The sequence below is a fragment of the Heloderma suspectum genome, chromosome 4 (assembly GCF_057233095.1).
Source record: "Heloderma suspectum isolate Gila_16-S chromosome 4, 16-S_ref, whole genome shotgun sequence".
Lineage (NCBI taxonomy): Eukaryota > Metazoa > Chordata > Lepidosauria > Squamata > Helodermatidae > Heloderma > Heloderma suspectum.
This window is the reverse complement of record NC_139461.1, coordinates 25,542,629-25,562,008: the sequence shown is the minus strand read 5'-3', so window position 1 is coordinate 25,562,008 and position 19,380 is coordinate 25,542,629. Positions and strand designations below refer to the sequence as shown.

The 19,380-nt window shown below is 44.2% G+C and overlaps 1 protein-coding gene across 1 annotated transcript in view; it reads right to left on the bottom strand.

Moving 5' to 3' along the window:
- Positions 1-1,448: 1,448 nt before the first annotated feature.
- HAS2 (hyaluronan synthase 2) overlaps positions 1,449-19,380 on the bottom strand; it is a 48,846-nt gene continuing 30,914 nt past the window's right edge. Inside the window, exons 3-4 of the mRNA XM_084847978.1 lie at positions 5,114-5,215; positions 1,449-3,223 (exon numbers count right to left, since the gene is read on the bottom strand). Coding sequence (XP_084704104.1) covers positions 2,294-3,223; positions 5,114-5,215 — 1,032 coding nt within the window. The 3' untranslated portion in view covers positions 1,449-2,293. The remainder of the gene's footprint in view (positions 3,224-5,113; positions 5,216-19,380) is intronic.

The window sequence follows — 19,380 nt, the reverse complement described above, 5'->3', positions numbered from 1 at the left end:
AATGGGGAAACCTACCTGTGGAGGAAGATGTGAAGGGTTGGATCCAGACTTAGTCCTACTTAAAGTAGACCTACTGAAATAAAGGTCGCTTGCCCATTAGTTAGGTCATGACTAACGTAAATCCGGTTGTTTTCAGTGGGTCAACCCTAAATAGGACTCATCTTGGATCTAACGCCAAAAAGAGTGCCGTTGAGCTTGTAGTTTTGCTCACCAGAAATTACAAGTACAATTAAGGCTTCCAGTTCAGAGGGGGTCAAAAGTTCTGATAAGCTTGAACCCTCATTTTATAAAGTACGGTGGTAGACTGAGGTAGTAGAATTCTGGATTGTACCACTTCTGGGCAGGGGGGAGGGGGAGGGGAGGTGAATACCATTTTTGAATCTCCCTAATATAGAAAACTCCCTGAAAGTTTTATTAGTATTAAGTAGCACATCACTGAAAAGGATATGCTAAAACTTTGTCCCTGTAGGCTAAGCTACTATGTGCATGTATATTTTTTCAATGCAGGGAGGCTTTTACATAAGGAAAGAATTGAAACATTGATTCCACACCTGCACTCTGAAGTGGGACAATCTATTCTACCTCCTCAGAACTCTCCCACTGCTGCCTGTATCTGACCAGGGAAGTAGCCCTTAAGGTCAAATCCTGCACCGAATGAAGCCTGTCCAATTGCTCAGTAACTCCATATGCATTCAGGATTTCACCCAGGTTCACAGGATTTCTAAAATGGAAAGCAAGAGAAGCACTCCAGCAACACCGTTCAGGTAATGGGGATAATAAGAAAAAATGATCAATATTAGGAGACTTTTCATTTTTTTAAAAAAAATAGGCATTTTAAAAAATGGCAACATTGCGGGAGGATGGGGAGAGAGGGGAAGGGGTCTATTAAGGCATATTTGTAACCCTCAGATGTGCACCATCTGCCAGAATTTGTTTCCTCTTACAAAATTTCTGGGACTGGGGGTGGGAAGATTGCACATATCTATCCCTTTGGCCTTAAAGAGCATAATTCCCCAGGAAGTTCTTCTGCACAACTCACACAGAAATGAATCGGAGCTGTGCGTGACCATTTGGGGGTGGGGGTGGGGGAGAAACCCACATAGTCAAATAAGGACTCAGCATGCTCAGTAGGATGATCTGTTAGAGAAAATAATGGCAAACCATGGAATGGAGTATCCTGGGAGAGGGCATGGCTGTCTGTCTGTCTGGCGCCCTGAACAAGAGCATTCCATGCTGCAACATTCTGCGGCAGGTCCCACTTGAACTGAGCAGCTCCCATTCCCTTCAGCGGAGTCTATGCAGAAAAAACTCCTGGAAGATGGTGCTCTTCGTTGTGCACAAAGATTTTGTTCTCCAAAAACTGACAATGATGCTGGTGTTTTTCAAATAAAATTAAAATAAAAAGCGCACACTTTAAATACTTTCACAGAAATAACCATTCATCAGTTTAAAAAGTACAGAGAAAGTTTTATTCTTTCCATTGCAAAAAAGAGAAAGAAAATCAAATCAGCATCTGTTTTCACATTGTGGGCAAGGTTTTTTTTGTCTTTTTGTTTTTAAAGTAGGGATTCTTCAAAGCCTGTTTAGAAAAGGAGAGAGACTGTTAAGAATGGTGAGGGAGGGAAGAGTGTACTTTTTGGCAGAAATATAAAATATGAGATTTAAAAAAGAACTGGTGTGAAAAGTAAACAGAGACAAATAATTACAATTATATAAAAATACAACTTGGTCATCAAACCTTATAAAAATTGACTTTGGAATTACATTTGGCAGCCTAACACACACATACATTCACATACACACACACATACATGCACACCCGCGCAGCCGTTCCTAGAAAAATCACAGAACAGAACAACAAGAAGTTCATAAATTAGGTTGCAAGGGGTTACCAGATCCTTTCCTTGTGTCTCCAAAACTCTCTTTCTTCCTTGTCCGTCCACATGAGCATGACCAATGAGGTATATAGGACATTAACACTTTTGGGCGTACGCACAACAGAAGAAAGTGCATCATTGGAGACCACCCACAGGAATGGGTTGAATCCATGCGATTTTGTTCCCCCTCCCCCCCAAAAAGGCACAATCACATTTTTATTTTTATTATTATTCCCCTCCCTTTTTTTTTTGCTTTGGCATGTTCATGAATTTGTTAATGTTCAAGTCCCAGCAGCAGTGATCCTTTCCCCTTGATGATATCAAATTCAGTGCCACAAACGCTAGAAGGTTCGTCATCAGGTTGCTTAAAAAACTTTCCATGGGCAGCAAAAATGGAAAAAGACGCAGTGGTCAAATCATACGTCCAGCACCATGTCATACTGTTGCTCTTTCTTCCGCCTGCCACATTTGGTGATAAGAACCAAGTACAAAGTCAAAAGCATCACCCAGTAGCAAGCATAAAGTATTGTACCGATGATCAGCACTGTCTGTTTCGATTCAGAAAATGGCTTTTTGGATTCCTTGTATACTGTGAAAATAACACCACCTAAGAGGATTGTAAACCAAATGGACACTGGGATGAGTCCTATGAAATTGACCACAATAGTTTTTCTGCCCGATGTGCCCCACCCTGCCTTGTTTATCGTGGCTATTGCAAACATCTTGGCCGGAAGTAAACTTGACATGTACAACACTGAGTAAAGGGACATAAACACCATGACAATGTTCCCTCTAAGGCAGCTGGCAAAGGAAGACTTTATCAGACCCACAAGCTGGACTGTCAACAAGAAAAGGAGGATGTTCCACAGCTTCCCCCGGTAGAAAAGCTGAATGACAGTGGCAATAAGAAAAAATGGGAAAAACCCAGTGATGACAGCCTCATAGGTCATCCACAAATGATGCTTGTGGAACCACATTGCATTGTATAGCCACTCTCGGAAATAGGACTTACTCCAACGGGTCTGTTGGTTCAACCACCTGAGATATTCTATGGGTGTTTCGGTAAGGCACTTTGATCGAGCTGTATATTTTGTTGCATAGCCAAGGCTCAGGACCCGGTTTGTGAGATGTCTGTCATCTCCAAAGCTACACTGAGATCCCATGAATTCTTGATTGTACCAATCTTCCACAAAATCATGGAGCAAGGAGTTCCTGTACATCCCCAAAGGTCCACTGATGCACTGTACGCAGCCAAAGTAGGACTGGCAGGCTCTTTCGATATTAAATGCCATCCAATATCTGACGCTGCTGAGAAAGGAGATCCAAGAGTCGTACTTGTTCAGAATCTACAAGCAGCAACAATGAAAAGGAAGTTTTAACATTAGTTCCTAAAGAAAAGAACATACGATGTTTTTAAAAAGCCATAAAGTAAATGTCATAAAATTAATGTTGCCGGCATTATTTTTAAAAATATTTTGACCTGTTATTTCTCCCCCAGGCCCCCTGGGCCATGTTTTTTCACACACTTTGTTTTGGTTCTCATATGCATAATATTGATATTACACATATTCATGAAATTAACCATTTGCGGCAGTTCTTTGTAACTTGAAAGCTCACTTTTAGCATTTGGGATATCCTTTAAAGCAGGAGTGGGGAACCTATAGGCAATTGTGCTCAGAGCCAAAAGCGGGCAGATGTTTGCAGCGTTGCACAGCCCCCCCGTGTGTGTCCCCCCCTCCATGAAATTAGGAACATAGGAAGCTGCCTTCTACTAAGTCAAACTATTGGTCCATCTAGCTTAATATTGTCGACACTGACTGGCAGCAGCTCTCCAGAGTTATTATTTATTTATTACATTTATATCCCACCCCTTTTCCTCCGTAAGGAACCCAAGGTGGCATGCACAATCCTTCTCCCCTCCATTTTATCCTCACAACAACCCTGTGAGGTAGGCTGGGCTGAGAGTCTGTGACTGGCCCAAAGTCACCCAGTGAGTTTCTATGGCCAAGTAGGGACTAGAACCCAGATCTCCCAACTCCCAGTCCAACACTGTAGCCACTATGCCACACTGGGTTCCAGGCAGGATTCTTTCCCAGCCCCCTACCTGGAGATGCTGGGAACTGAACCGGGGATCTTCTGCATGCAAAGCATGTGCTCTACCACTGAGCTGCAGCCCCTCTCCTAAGGATCTCATGCAGGCCACAGATTCCCCACCCCAGCATTAAAGGTGTTGCCTCCCTTACTGCTGGTGTCCAGTAGTGATGTGCTCAGGGGAAGTGGCAGCGTAAACCATACAAGATTTGCCGCTGATCATGCCCCTTGGTAGCAGTGGAGGAAAGGACCTGGCCAGGCCTGCATGGTACAGATGCCCTGGGAAGCAGCCATGAGGACTCAGAACAGACTGCTGATGGTGTTGGTACACATCTATTCTGGCCCCTAAGCCAGAATAGCTGCCGTAAGCAGTGCGCTCACCCACATTGCCATATCTGTGTTATGCTTCGTAATCAGGTTACACTCTCTCTATAATAAAGGGCCTATATAATTAAGAAAATGAAGGTTGCCTGATGAGTAAGTCTCCTGAAATACAACTGTTGACTCCAACTTTTAAGAAGTTAAGCTTCATGTGGAGTATATTTCATAAGAATTGGACCTGACTTAAAAATAATGCAATTTAGCACTCCCTTGGGCCCCTGACCATCAGTCGTCATTTCATGCTCAGCCCAGGAACTTTTACAAATACATTTGGATGCATTTTACACAAACAGGCCTCTGGAGGAAAAGCTCATGTAGGTTTTCCAGATTAGCAGAAGGGCTAGTTCATGTAGTACAAATTCCCGCACGGAAAGAAATAGTATGTATATTGAAATGCATGAATAATTGCAACACATTCATGTGGCTCTTGTTGCAAGTACAAGGATCAAACACACTAGATGTCCAGTGGTTTTTTGATCTGTGCATTCATGATTGGAAAAATGCTCACATTGTACATCATGCATTAAAATATATTTGCTATTTCCTTGTTGTTGTTGTTGTTCAGTCGTTAAGTCGTGTTCGTGACTCCATGGACCATAGCACGCCAGGCCTTCCTGTCCTCCGCTCCGCTCTCTCCCGGAGTGTGCTCAAATTCATGAAAAATCTTTGTTTGCGAAATTGTGAGGTAACACATTGAACTGCTCCTAAGTGAAGCAACGGTCTTTGATGTCAAGTCTAAATATCAGAAAAGTTGTTACTTTCACCTGTACATCTCCCCCAACACCTCCAACCATTGGATCTTCTTCTAAAACCTTTACCATTTCCACTGATGAAGCTGGATCAAGCATTGTATCTGAATCACATACCTGTCCATAAGAAAGAAACACGTAATTAATAAAGATACCAGAGTCAGGGCGGATGAAAAGTAAAACTAGAAGCAAAACTAGAAGTGGCTGAATATACTTCTTACTAGCTGCTGTTTCTAATTTTATTATTATTATTATCATCAGAAATTCAACATTTTATGAGTTTCACAAATGTTGAATTTCAAAACAAATCTGGTCAAGTTATCTTGAATTTGTAGCAGAGAATCATAGGATATGGGTGGAAAAACTTGGAACTAGATTAGTAAAGCTCAGGAGTGCCTTTTAGAAAACTGACAAAAGTGACAGCTTCACATAAGAAGATGGAGATTATGGCAACATTTGAATTTTGAATTGCACATGTCAAAATATGTACATTTTCACAGTGTAGGATTCAAACCTGCTCCTTTAGAATTCAGTTGATTTTCTCACAAGTCACTCAGCCCACTGTAAAAATTCCCTCAATGGAATTTATATTGTTCCTTCTTTTCAAACAGTTCTTGTATCAGGCCAGTGGGCATATTATTTAATGAAATAGTGGTCATGTAAGTACTGTGGCTATAAAGAAATGTCTGTTCCCAGAATCAGATGTATTTATTTTATTCACACATTGGATCAACTTGGAACAAGGGAAGTGTTCTTGAGATGGGGCACAGAGAAGTGAGTGAGTGTATGCATGTATGTGTGAGAGAAGGAAAAACACAACTTTGCGGGTGTTCTGCACTTTTCCTGATCCCCACTTGACAGAAGGAAACTGGATGTATTTAGTGCCCCCAGTTCAAAAGTTTCCCACTGTCCAAAGGGGGGAATGAATGATGAGTGAACCTACAGATGCTTATAAAATTGGCAGAGGATCTGGGAAGAAATACGATAGCCCTTTTTACTCACAGAAGGTTTAGCCATTCATGTGTGTGTGAGAGAAAGATGTTGGATTGCAGAAGCCAATTCTGCCATCCAGATCCCTTTGAACTTGCATTTCATGGGGCTCTGTGCTTCAAAACACTCATCCAGAACTGTTTCTCGTAATCACTTACTCCTGTTTTTAGCATTTAATATGGTTCTGTTTGTTATTACATGCATTATTATATGCTCATATTATTTTAAATGTTTTTCTGGTCTCACTTCTAGCATGTTTAAAATGTATCCCAGGTATGGCTTTCTCTTCCTTGAAAAGAGTTCTCGTAAATATGAGTAAAAATGTTAATGAGTCACTGCAATCTTGACTATAATCCACAGCTCTTTGGGGAACCTATGCATATGTGGAGTGTAGCATGAGTGGGGCTACTCCCAATCTCTTCTATGTCAGTGAAAACTTTGTGTGAACACCTTTTGAAACAGCCCCTGTCTTGACACCAAAGCTTAGTGGGTCGTCTTCGGTTAGTCACTGGCCCTAGTGACTAACCCAAGTGGCAAATCGTGTCTTAATTAACCCACAATTTGCCATGGTGTGTGCCACCACCATTTTGAATATGTCCCCTCCGATCAGCCTGATCAGAGGTTCCTCTGCAACATCCAAACCTGCCGTGCATTAATTGTGGATTAAACAACCCACAGTTAACCTAACAACTAATTGCACATTAATTGTGCGTTGTTTAACTCATAGCGTCCAGCTTCAGACATCATGTAGGAACCTCTGACTGGGCCGATTGGAGGCTGCATATTTAAAATGTCGGTGGCATGCACTGCAGCAAATTGTGGGTTGATTAATTGACCCGCAGTAATTATTCCTCACATTTTAATCCCAGCCTTCCTTCAAGGAGCTCAGAGTGGCATACATTGTTTTGGCTACCCTTCCTACCCCCACCCCCATTATTCTCACAACAATCCTGTTAGGTTGAGGACTAATGACTGGCCCAAGGTCACCCAGTGAGCACCACAGCCCAAGCAGGGATTGAAACCCAGGTCTCTGCAGTCTAAATGTAATCACAAGACTGTACAAGCAGGTAATAGTGTCCAGCTCTCTGCCATAGAAAACTTCAGCAGTTAATTTCTGCATATTGCACTTTCATTCAAGGGAGTAGGATAGGCTGGCAGTGTTGCTGGCCAGTTGGCAACCATTGCTTTCCCCACAGCTTTCCCCAGGATTATAGAGAGTAGGGCAGCCACATGGACACAGAGGCCCCTCACATCCTATGCTCTCGAGCTGTTGGCTAGTGGCTACAGGGTGCAGGACTAAATTCATGAGTGGAAGCGCATTCCTATCATTCCATTGTCCAAAGAGAGCAGGGTGGCCATTTACGCATTGCCAAACAAGAGGAAATGCATCAACAAAAAAGGGGGCAAAAGAGGACACCAATCTACATAACATTTGCACATGCTAATTTATAGGCAGAAGTGCAAATTTAGAAATAACTAGAATTTAAATCGAGGAAAACAACAGAATGGGGAAGACTAGAGATCTCTTCAAGAAAATTGGAGATCTCAAGGGAACGTTTTGTGCAAAGACGGGCATGATAAAGGACAAAGAAGGCAGGGACCTAACAGAAGCAGATGAGATTAAGAAGAGGTGGCAAGAATATACAGAAGAACTATACAGGAAAGATCTGAATGTCCCTGATAGCCATGATAGTGCGGTCACTGAACTTGAGCCGGACATCCTAGAGAGTGAAGTCAAGTGGGCCTTAGGAAGCATTAGTAACAACAAAGCTAGCGGAGATGACAGTATTCCAGCTGAGCTATTTAAAATCCTAAAAGATGATGCTGTTAAAGTGCTGCATTCAATATGCCAACAAATCTGGAACACTCAACAGTGGCCACAAGACTGGAAAAGGTCAGTTTACATTCCAATTCCAAAGAAGGGCAACGCCAAAGAGTGTTCAAACTACCGCACAATTGCGCTCATTTCACATGCCAGCAAGGTGATGCTCAAAATCCTACAAGCTAGGCTTCAGCAGTATGCGAACCGAGAACTACCGGAAGTACAAGCTGGGTTTAGAAGAGGCAGAGGAACTAGAGATCAAATCGCCAACATTCGCTGCATCATGGAGAAAGCAAGAGAATTCCAGAAAAACGTCTATTTCTGCTTCATTGACTACGCTAAAGCCTTTGATTGTGTGGATCACAACAAACTGTGGCAAATTCTGAAAGTGATGGGAATACCAGACCACCTTACCCGTCTCCTGAGAAACCTGTACGAGGGTCAAGAAGCAACAGTAAGAACCAGACATGGAACAACCGATTGGTTCAAAATTGGGAAAGGAGTACGACAAGGCTGCATATTGTCACCCTGCTTATTTAACTTATATGCAGAGTACATCATGAGAAATGCCGGGTTGGATGAATCACAGGTCGGAATTAAGATTGCCGGGAGAATTATCAACAACCTCCGATATGCAGATGATACCACCCTAATGGCAGAAAGTGAAGAGGATCTCAAGAGCCTCTTGTTGAGGGTGAAAGAGGAGAGTGCAAAAGCTGGTTTGAAACTCAACATTAAAAAAACTAAGATCATGTCATCTGGCCCTATCACTTCCTGGCATATAGAAGGGGAAGAAATGGAAGCAGTGACAGATTTTACTTTCTTGGGCTCCAAGATCACCGCAGACGGTGACTGTAGCCATGAAATTAAAAGACGCTTGCTCCTTGGGAGGAAAGCTATGGCAAACCTAGACAGCATAGTAAGAAGCAGAGACATCACCTTGCCGACAAAGGTCCGTCTAATCAAAGCTATGGTTTTCCCAGTAGTAATGTATGGCTGTGAGAGCTGGACTATAAGGAAGGCTGAGCGCCGAAGAATTGATGCTTTCGAACTGTGGTGCTGGAGAAGACTCTTACGAGTCCCCTGGACTGCAAGGAGGTCAAATCAGTCCATCCTGAAGGAAATCAACCCTGAGTGCTCATTGGAAGGACAGATAATGAAGCTGAAGCTCCAATATTTTGGCCACCTAATGCGAAGAGAAAACTCCCTGGAAAAGACCCTGATGCTGGGAAAGACTGAAGGCAAAAGGAGAAGGGGACGGCAGAGGATGAGATGGCTAGATAGCATCACGGATGCAATGAATATGAACTTGAGCACGCTCCGGGAGACAGCGCAGGACAGGAAGGCCTGGCGTGCTATGGTCCATGGGGTCACGAAGAGTCGGACACGACTGAACGACTGAACAACAACAACAACAACAAGAATTTAAAGGGAAACAAAATGAATCACTCCATAGCGGAGAAGACTGACCAGGTGACCTATGTGCCTTGCTCAATCTGCTGTCAAGATGCTAACTGTCGATGGGCAACTTCAAGGGCCCCTGTTCTCCCGGCTTCTTAAGGTTCTTTGATTTTAAACCAGACATGGACTGGACACCTCTTCAAACTAATTGAGAACACCTTCAATTAAAGGGCTGTCCTTTGCCAGATCTGTGAAATGCAGGACTTTCCTACTTAAAGTAGAACACTTAGCCACCCTGAAAGAGAGTCTCCCGTGAGCCTGACTTTCCCCGTAACACAGCAACAGGCACCTCTGTGTATGGATCTGGTGTCATGATGCAGTAACTGGTAACCAACAAGGTGCATTTTTAAGACCAGGGTGACCTGTAGGCCAAAGCTAGCCAATGAAGTAATTTTATCTGGCTTCTTCCGATGCATCTATATATTTTTAAATTAAAGTTTATTGAACCATTTTTGTTAATATTACAATACAGGCCTACAGCAGTAACCACCCTGGATATTCCATTACCCTTTTATGAGCCCAGTCCAGCAAACGAAGAGGTGCCTTCTCTTCTCCTTGCACCATTGTGTGATGCAGAGAAGGCCTTCGAGTCGACAGACTACGTTGGAGCCTCTTGGACAAAGTCTGGGGCAGAATAGGGCTATCAAAACCTGTGCAGTGGGTTAAGATCTTACGTACAGACTTGGGCCTGACTGGGCTCAAGTCAGGCCCAGACATAATGCGTCTGAGGGCACATTATGCAGCCTCCTTGCTGAATAATGCTGGTTTGATCTGGTCATTGCATGGATGGATGACCACCTGGGAACTCTCTGTACAACCACATGAGCTTCATGTTGGAAGAAAGACAGGGATATCAACATACTAGAATAAGTGCTTGTCAATGGAATCCACTCAACCTCCTTTTTCTGTAAGTATGGATATTAGGCAACGTTGCCCCTTTCCCTTCCTTTTTGATAGTGCATTCTAACTGTTGGCAGGTGCCATATACCAGTCTGCTATTGGATTTCAATCAAGATGTGGTAAAGGTTAAATATGCTGGGAGTGTGAGGAGGAGCTTCAAGGGAAAGGAGTAGGAAAACACTGAAAGCTAAGAAACGAATATAATTGGGCATTTATAGCCCTGTCTTTCTTCCAACATGAAGCTCAAGATGTTATACATAGAGTTCCCAGGTGGTCATCCATCCATGCAACGACCAGATCAAACCAGCTTATACTCAGCAAGGTGGCTGCATAATGTGCCCTCAGACCACACAGGAATCCATGATTTCCCTGCCCAGAGTGTGGTGAACAATCAGAGGCAAGTGTAGCATGATAGTCCACCAGAGAATTTCCATAAGAGAAAAGTCCTTCGGGAGCTGCGACTGTGAAGTTTGCCAAAGGTACGATGTCTTAGAAAACACACCAGAACGACTATGCAAGGACTATTGGAAAAAATGTTTACAAAAGAAATCCTGCAATGTATCACAGCGTTCCTCAACCTGGTGCCTTCCAGATGTGTTGGACTGCAACTCCCATCACTCCCAGCCAGCATGGCCAAGGGTTATACTGGTTGGGAATTATGGGAGTTGCAGTCCAACACATGTAGAGGGCATCAGGTTGGGGAAGGCTGACACATCCAGTCATCCACACAGCTCTGTCACTGCAGAGACTGCAGGAGGTGACTTAAGCTCAGAGAAAATACACACAAGGATCTACTCAGATAAATTCTCAGCCAATCTCAACACCATAATAGCTTCCCTCAAATACTTCCCCCGTGTTCCTACCAGACTATGTGTGATGGAATGAATAGATTCCGTGCTGCTGAGTGGAGAGTGTGAGGAGAGGAAATGCAGTTGGATAGAATCCAGAGCTCCAGGGATTCTGCTTTAGTCACTAACAGGAACAGAGGAAACTGCCTTCTACAGAATCAGAGCTTTGGTTCATCTAGTCCAGTGTCGTCAACAATGGTAGCAATGGCTCTCCAGGATTTCAGGTAGGCTTCTTTCCTCAGCCTTCTTGGAGAATCTGGAGATTGAACCAGTGACCTGCTGCATGCAAAGCATGTGCTCCACCACTGAGTTACAGCCCCTGTCCTAGGGGCCTCGTGCAGGCTACAGGTTTCCCAACCCAGCATTAAAGGTGATCCCTCACTTAACACTCAGTGGTGGTGTGATCAAGGGATGGTGCAGGGTAAAATAAAACATTTGCTGCTGAACATGAATTAGAGCTGGGGAGCAGAATCTCTGGCGTGTGGGCCTAATTTGGCCTTCAGAAAGCCCGTACACAGCAAAGCCTGGTGCCTGCCTGGCCCAAGCAGAGTCCCGATCTTGAGAGGAGGAGCCACCACGGAGCTTTCCGCAGCAGCTGGAGGAGCGGTGGGAGATCTACAATTGGAGTTCTGTCCCTGGCCTTGGAGGGGGAGATTTGCTGCATCCTCTGGCCCTTCAGCCCCTTCATGGATCACTGCCTTGTTGTGGCGAAGGGGCTTGCGTAACTCAGTGAAGCCATAAGCTATGCCGTGCAGGGCCACCCAAGACGGACAGGTCATGGTGGAGAGTTTTGACAAAATGTGGTCCCCTGGAGAAGGAAATGGCAACCCACTCCAGTATTCTTGCCAAGAAAACCCCATGGAACGTATCACAAGGCTAAAAGATATGACGCCAGAAGATGAGCCCCTCAGGTCGGAAGGTGTCCAATATACTACTGGGGAAGAGCAGAGGGTATTTCCAAGTAGCGCCAGAAAGAGTGAAGCGGCTGGGCCAAAGCAGAAAGGACACTCAGCTGTGGATGTGTCTGGTGGTGAAAAGAAAATCCGATGCTGTAAAGAACAATATTGTTTAGGAAGCTGGAATGTCAGATCAATGAATCAAGGTAAGCTGGAGGTGGTCAAACATGAGATGGCAAGATTGAACATCGACATCTTGGGAATCAGCCAACTAAAATGGACAGGCATGGGCGAATTTAATTCAGGTGACCATCATATCTACTATTGTGGGCAAGAATCCCTTAGAAGAAATGGAGTAGCACTCATAGTCAACAAAAGGGTGGGAAAAGCAGTACTGGGGTACAATCTTAAAAATGATAGAATGATCTCAGTATGAATCCAAGGCAAACCATTCAACATCACAGTAATTCAAGTCTATGCCCCAACCACTGATGCCGAAGAAGCTGAGGTTGATCGGTTCTATGAAGACCTACAACACCTTCTAGAACTAACACCAGAAAAAGATGTCCTCTTCATCATAGGGGATTGGAATGCTAAAGGAGGAAGTCAAGAAATCACTGGGATAACAGGCAGGCATGGCCTTGGTGTACAAAATGAAGCAGGACAAAAGCTAATAGAGTTTTGCCAAGAGAACACGCTGATCATAGCAAACACTCTTTTCCAACAGCACAAGAGACGACTCTACACATGGACATCACCAGATAGTCAATATCGAAATCAGATTGATTATGTCCTTTGCAGCCAAAGATGGAGAAGCTCTACACAGTCAGTCAAAACAAGACCTGGAGCTGGCTGTGGCTCAGATCATGAGCTTCTTGTTGCAAAATTTCAGCTTAAATTGAAGAACGTAGGGAAAACCACTAAACCATTCAGGTATGACCTAAATCATATCCCTTATGAATATACAGTGGAGGTGAGGAATAGATTTCAGGGATTAGACCTGATAGACAGAGTGCCTGAGGAACTATGGATGGAGGTCCATAACATTGTTCAGGAGGCAGCAACGAAATCCATCTCAAAGAAAAAGAAATGCAAGAAAGCCAAGTGGCTGTCTGATGAGGCTTTACAAATAGCTGAGGAAAGAAGGGAAGCGAAAAGCAAGGGAGAAAGGGGAAGCTATATCCAACTGAATGCAGAGTTCCAAAGAATAGCAAGGAGAGACAAGAAGGCCTTCTTAAATGAACAATGCAAAGAAATCGAGGAAAACAACAGAATGGAAAAGACTAGAGATCTCTTCAAGAAAATCAGAGATCTCAAGGGAACGTTTTGTGCAAAGACGGGCATGATAAAGGACAAAGAAGGCAGGGACCTAACAGATGCAGATGAGATTAAGAAGAGGTGGAAAGAATACACAGAAGAACTATACAGGAAAGATCTGAATGTCCCTGATAGCCATGATAGTGCGGTCACTGAACTTGAGCCGGACATCCTAGAGAGTGAAGTCAAGTGGGCCTTAGGAAGCATTACTAACAACAAAGCTAGTGGAGATGACAGTATTCCAGCTGAGCTATTTAAAATCCTAAAAGATGATGCTGTTAAAGTGCTGCATTCAATATGCCAACAAATTTGGAACACTCAACAATGGCCACAAGACTGGAAAAGGTCAGTTTACATTCCAATTCCAAAGAAGGGCAACGCCAACAAGTGTTCATTGTGTTCACGAGCTTCATTGACTACGCTAAAGCCTTTGATTGTGTGGATCACAACAAACTGTGGCAAATTCTGAAAGTGATGGGAGTACCAGACCACCTTACCTGTCTCCTGAGAAACCTGTACGAGGGTCAAGAAGCAACAGTAAGAACCAGAGATGGAACAACCGATTGGTTCAAAATTGGGAAAGGAGTACGACAAGGCTGCATATTGTCACCCTGCTTATTTAACTTATATGCAGAGTACATCATGAGAAATGCCAGGATGGATGAATCAGAGGTCAGAATTAAGATTGCTGGGAGAATTATCAACAACCTCCGATATGCAGACGATACCACCCTAATGGCAGAAAGCGAAGAGGATCTCAAGAGCCTCTTGTTGAGGGTGAAAGAGGAGAGTGCAAAAGCTGGTTTGAAACTCAACATTCAAAAAACTAAGATCATGGCATCTGGCCCCATCACTTCCTGGCATATCGAAGGGGAAGAAATGGAAGCAGTGACAGATTTTACTTTCTTGGGCTCCGAGATCACCGCAGACGGTGACTGTAGCCATGAAATTAAAAGACGCTTGCTCCTTGGGAGGAAAGCTATGGCCAACCTAGACAGCATAGTAAGAAGCAGAGACATCACCTTGCCGACAAAGGTCCGTCTAATCAAAGCTATGGTTTTCCCAGTAGTAATGTATGGCTGTGAGAGCTGGACTATAAGGACGGCTGAGCGCCGAAGAATTGATGCTTTCGAACTGTGGTGCTGGAGAAGACTCTTACGAGTCCCCTGGACTGCAAGGAGGTCAAATCAGTCAATCCTAATGGAAATCAACCCTGAGTGCTCATTGGAAGGACAGATACTGAAGCTGAAGCTCAAATATTTTGGCCACCTAATGCGAAGAGAAAACTCTCTGGAAAAGACCCTGATGCTGGGAAAGACTGAAGGCAAAAGGAGAAGGGGACGGCAGAGGATGAGATGGCTAGATAGTATCACCGATGCAATGAATATGAACTTGAGCACACTCCGGGAGAGAGCGCAGGACAGGAAGGCCTGGCGTGCTATGGTCCATGGGGTCACGAAGGGTCGGACACGACTGAACGACTGAACAACAACTGGCCCTTCAGATGCTGTCCAGGGACCATAGGATTGCTCTTTAAGCTCATAAGAGGAAGGCTGGAATAATACAGATTCAATTAGCACAAGTAGCTTGCATGAGTGAGAAGTAGTTCTTTGTGTAAGCCTTTTTTGTTGTTGTTCCATTTTTCAGGCCCTAGCACAGGAAAAAAAAAAAATGTCTGCCAGATACAGCACAGCTGGTGAATAATCCCTGCCTGCAGCTTGTGCTTTGGAAACGGGGGAGTGGGCCCTGCCTAATTCATTTTTAAGTGAACGGTGTCACAGAGGCTTTAAAGGCCAAGCTTTTGCCTTGAGTGAGGTAATGCAGCTGTAAACGATGAAGCCAACACTACTTGGCTGAAGGATCCCTCTTGTTTGTATTTCTAAGCTCCCCCCGCCCTGTGCCCCCCGCTTCTCCCCACCCAGTCCTCTCTCCCTCCCTGCTTCTTAACAAGTTTTTATAGGACTTTAAACTCTCTCCATCTTCATGGCCTCTGCCGATGCTTTGAGATACGATTTTGAGCAGCACGAGCATATGTACTCATATGGAGGCCTCTCAGTTTCTCACAGAAGGAATGGCACCCTTGAGAATCCCAATGCACAGCACATCCGGCAAAATGGGGACTTGGGGGCGGGGTTCGTGAGGGTTTTTTTAAGCAACAACAGGCCATTTTTAAATAAGAGGTATCTGTTGTAAATATTAGGGAATATGGCGCATGGAGTGGCATGGAGCTAACATGGTAACATGAGCAACTGGTCCTCTCACACTACAGTTGCCAGCAGTAGTGCTGAGATTCCCCCTCCCAATACCTTTGAACTTGCTGCTGAATTGGGAGACAAGGCCCCTGCAACTTCTCTTGTTCATTTCCACACTGATCCATTTGCCCACAACCTCTCTCCTTAGGGCGGCCACTTATGCATCCCCGAAAAGAGGAAGTGTAGGATACTGATTTGCAGAATATTTGCATATGCTAATGTATATGTATAGATGCAAATTTAGAAACAATTACTAGAATTTAAATAGGAATACAATACATCTCGCCATATTGGAGAAGACTGACCAGGTGACCTGTGTTCCTGCTCAGTCTGCTGTACAGATATTTTAATGGGCAACTTCAAGGCCCCTGTGCTCCTATCTGATGGTTCTTTATCTTTAAACTGGACATGGACTGGATAGTCCTTCCAAGAGAGGCAACCTTCAAAGAGCAGACTGTCCTTGACAGCTGTTCAAACAGTGGACTGTCCTCTGTGAAGTAGACTGCTTGGCCACTCCATCCCCCCAGCCAGCTATGTGGCACAACTGAAGTCTTGCTTGCTATAGCAGACAAAGGGGAAAGGCATGTAGCAAAAGGAGGTGAAGAAATAATGGTCAGAAGAAATTGAAGGAGCCATGATTTCAGATGAAGCAGTGCTGGTTCTTCCTATTATCAGCATGTCTAGGGTGTTTCTGTTTTCACAAGGGATATTAAAAAAACTCCCATCTCTTAGTATCTCTTATGATGTCTGAGATCATGTACAAATGATTGTCTTTTGGTTCTAAATGTGTAAGAACCAGATTTGTTAGTTTAGTCAGGGTTGTGCAGGAAAGTGGATTCACATTCACAGTTCAGCCTTCATAGGCTTTTCATGTTAACTATGAAAAGAGAGAAGAAAAACAAAACAACAACAAAAACAAACATGCCCACCAGCCAGCCAGAGGGCAAAAGAGGACGCACATTTGCATGAAATTTCCACATGTTAATATATATGTAGAGATGCAAATTTAAAAATAATTGCTATAGACTATAGTTTAAATAGAATATCTCACCATAATGGGGAAGACTTTGACCAGGTAAGCTGTGTGCCTACATTCCAGGTGCTAATGGCAGATGGGCAACTTGAAGGCTCTACCTGCTCTCCTTTCTTATTGTTCTTTATCTTTAAACCAGACTTGGGCTGGACAGACTTTCAAATATAGGATATCTTCAAATAGAGGACTGTGCTCTTGACAGCCCTTCAAATAGAGGACTGCTGTATGTAAAGTATGACACGTCTCTAAGCCCAAAGGTAGAGAGGCTAAAGGAAGGGATCATAGTATGCAGGGTAATGAGAAACTAGAACCTGAGGTAAAGGTAGTTATATAATGGAGAAGCCTGAGGAAAAAGGGGGACAAAAAGGCAGCGTGTTAGGGTATGTGAAAATGGGTGACTGTGGAAAAACCTTAGAGGACAAGAGTTTTAATGATGTAGGCTAGAAGAATTGTGAGAAGAGAGCATTTGGCAGGCAGGCAGAGAAGGCAGCTTGGAGTTGACCAAAAGTTGGGCCACAGAGAGGTTTAGTCGGGCAAAACTTCCTGCAGGGAAGGAACAGGAGACAGGAGGGGTCATGAGCTGATGGCAGGAAGTGGATTGTCAAGCAGGACCAAGACATATTGCCTGAGGAGCAGCCAATGGCACCCCCCTCAAGTCAAGGTGGACAATATCCAAGACCACCTGAAGCAGAAAATCCCACAAGCACCTCTCCAGTCCCTGACAGTAAGATTATAACAACAATAATAATAATTTCAATAACTAACAATGTGCTGCATTTTCATGACACCTGAAATGAGCTTCCTGAGGCAGCCACCTCATCCTGCTAAATGGTCTAGCCAGCTTTGTGGATTGTTGATGACAGGAAGTGGATAGACACTGGATTGTTTGGGGCTAAGTAGTCATGGGAACACTGATGTGCCAGATGCTTCTGGACATTGGTTGCACTGAAGGGAGAATTCTTCCAGGTGCAACTTTCCCCATCGTTGTGGCACTATAATGGGGAACCTAATACCTACGAATGGCACCAAGCAAAGCTGTCACACTAATGTTGTTATTCATTATATTTTGTGTATCTTGTTTTTGTAAATGACCCCTGGAAGCTCTGCTGAAGGGTGGTGTATAAACCTTTATAATAAATAAATAAGAGCCCTGCTGGATCAAACCAATGGTCTACCTAGTCCAGAATCATGTTCCCCACAATGTCCAATCAGATGCCTCCAAGAAGCCCAGAAGAAGGTCATGAAGTCAATAGCCCTCTTCCACTGCTGCTCCCCACAACTGGGAGGGACATAATACCACTGAACATGGAGGTTTCACATAGTCATCGTGACTAGTTTGCCACTGATAGCCATTACCCTCCATTAATGTGCCTAATCCCTTTTTAATGCCATCTGTTGGCCAGGGGCCATCACCACATCTTCTGGCAGTGTGAATTGCATACAGATATTATGCACTACATGAAGAAATACTTCCTTTGGTCTGTCTTGAATCTCCTGCCAATCTATTTCATTGGATAACCCCTAGTATTATGAGAAGGAGACAAGTGTCTCTCTGTGCACTTCCTCCACACCATGTGTAATTTTATACACCGCAGTCATAGCCACTCCCCCGCCCCAGTTGTCTTTTTTCTAACCTACCCCCCTCCCGTTACGGCCTTTCCTCTACAGAAGGTGCTCTAGCTGAATGTGCCAAAATGTTCTTGTTTCTGCAATGGTTAGAGGTACATTGACTCTTCAAGTACTTGAAAGGTTGTCACAGAGAAGAAGGCCAGGATCTCTTTTTGATCATCCCAGAGTGCAGGACACGGAATAATGGGCCCAAGTTACAGGAAGCCAGATTCTGGCTGAACATCAGGAAAAATGTCCTGACTGTTAGAGCAATATGACAATGGAACCAATTCCCTAGGGAGGTGGTGGGCTTTCCCACACTGGAGGCCTTCAAGACAAGGCTGGACAGCCACCTGTCGGGGATGCTTTGACTTGCATTCCCGCATTGAGCAGGGGGTTGGACTCGATGATCTTATAGGCCCCTTCCTACCCTACTGTTCTATGATTCTATGATCCTATGATTCTGTGACCTATAATTCCTAAGAAACAGAGGGACCAAGAAGGCTTTGTGTGTTTGTATTAGAGAGAGAGAAAGGAGAGAAATTAATTTCACAAATCAATTTGAACTAACTAGACACAGCAGAGGGTGGGAGGAGACCTGGAACCTGGGTTGGGTTGCTGTAGCCCAGCATCTCCCAACCTGGTGCCCTCCAGATGTGTGGGACTGCAACTCCCAAGCTGGCTGGGAATGATGGGAGTTGTAGTCCAACACATCTGGAGGGTACCAGATTGGGCAAGGCTGCTCTATTGGCTTCCTTTTTATTCCACCTTTCCTCCAAAGAGCTCAAGAATCAACTGTGGACTATCCCCGCTGAAGTTATTAACACCCCATTTCCCCTTCCTTCCTTCCTTCCTTCCTTCCTTCTGAGCAGTAGCCCACTGAAAGGCTGCAACTGCAGGCTTACAGCCCCTGTACATTTTCAAGGTGCTCATGAGGTTACTGGCCATAGCACAGTTTAATTAAGGACAACTGTGTACAGTGATAAATGAAGATTTAGAAATAACTAGTAGTAAACAGATCTGGTAGTCACTTTGCATGTGTTTGCATGGGCAAAGACCCCCCCACCCACACACACACAATAGGGTGGCTGGGTCAGCGGAGCATTAAGCGAAGGGATGGGTGGGGGAAAGGAAAGGACAGTCTTCCTCAGTCCA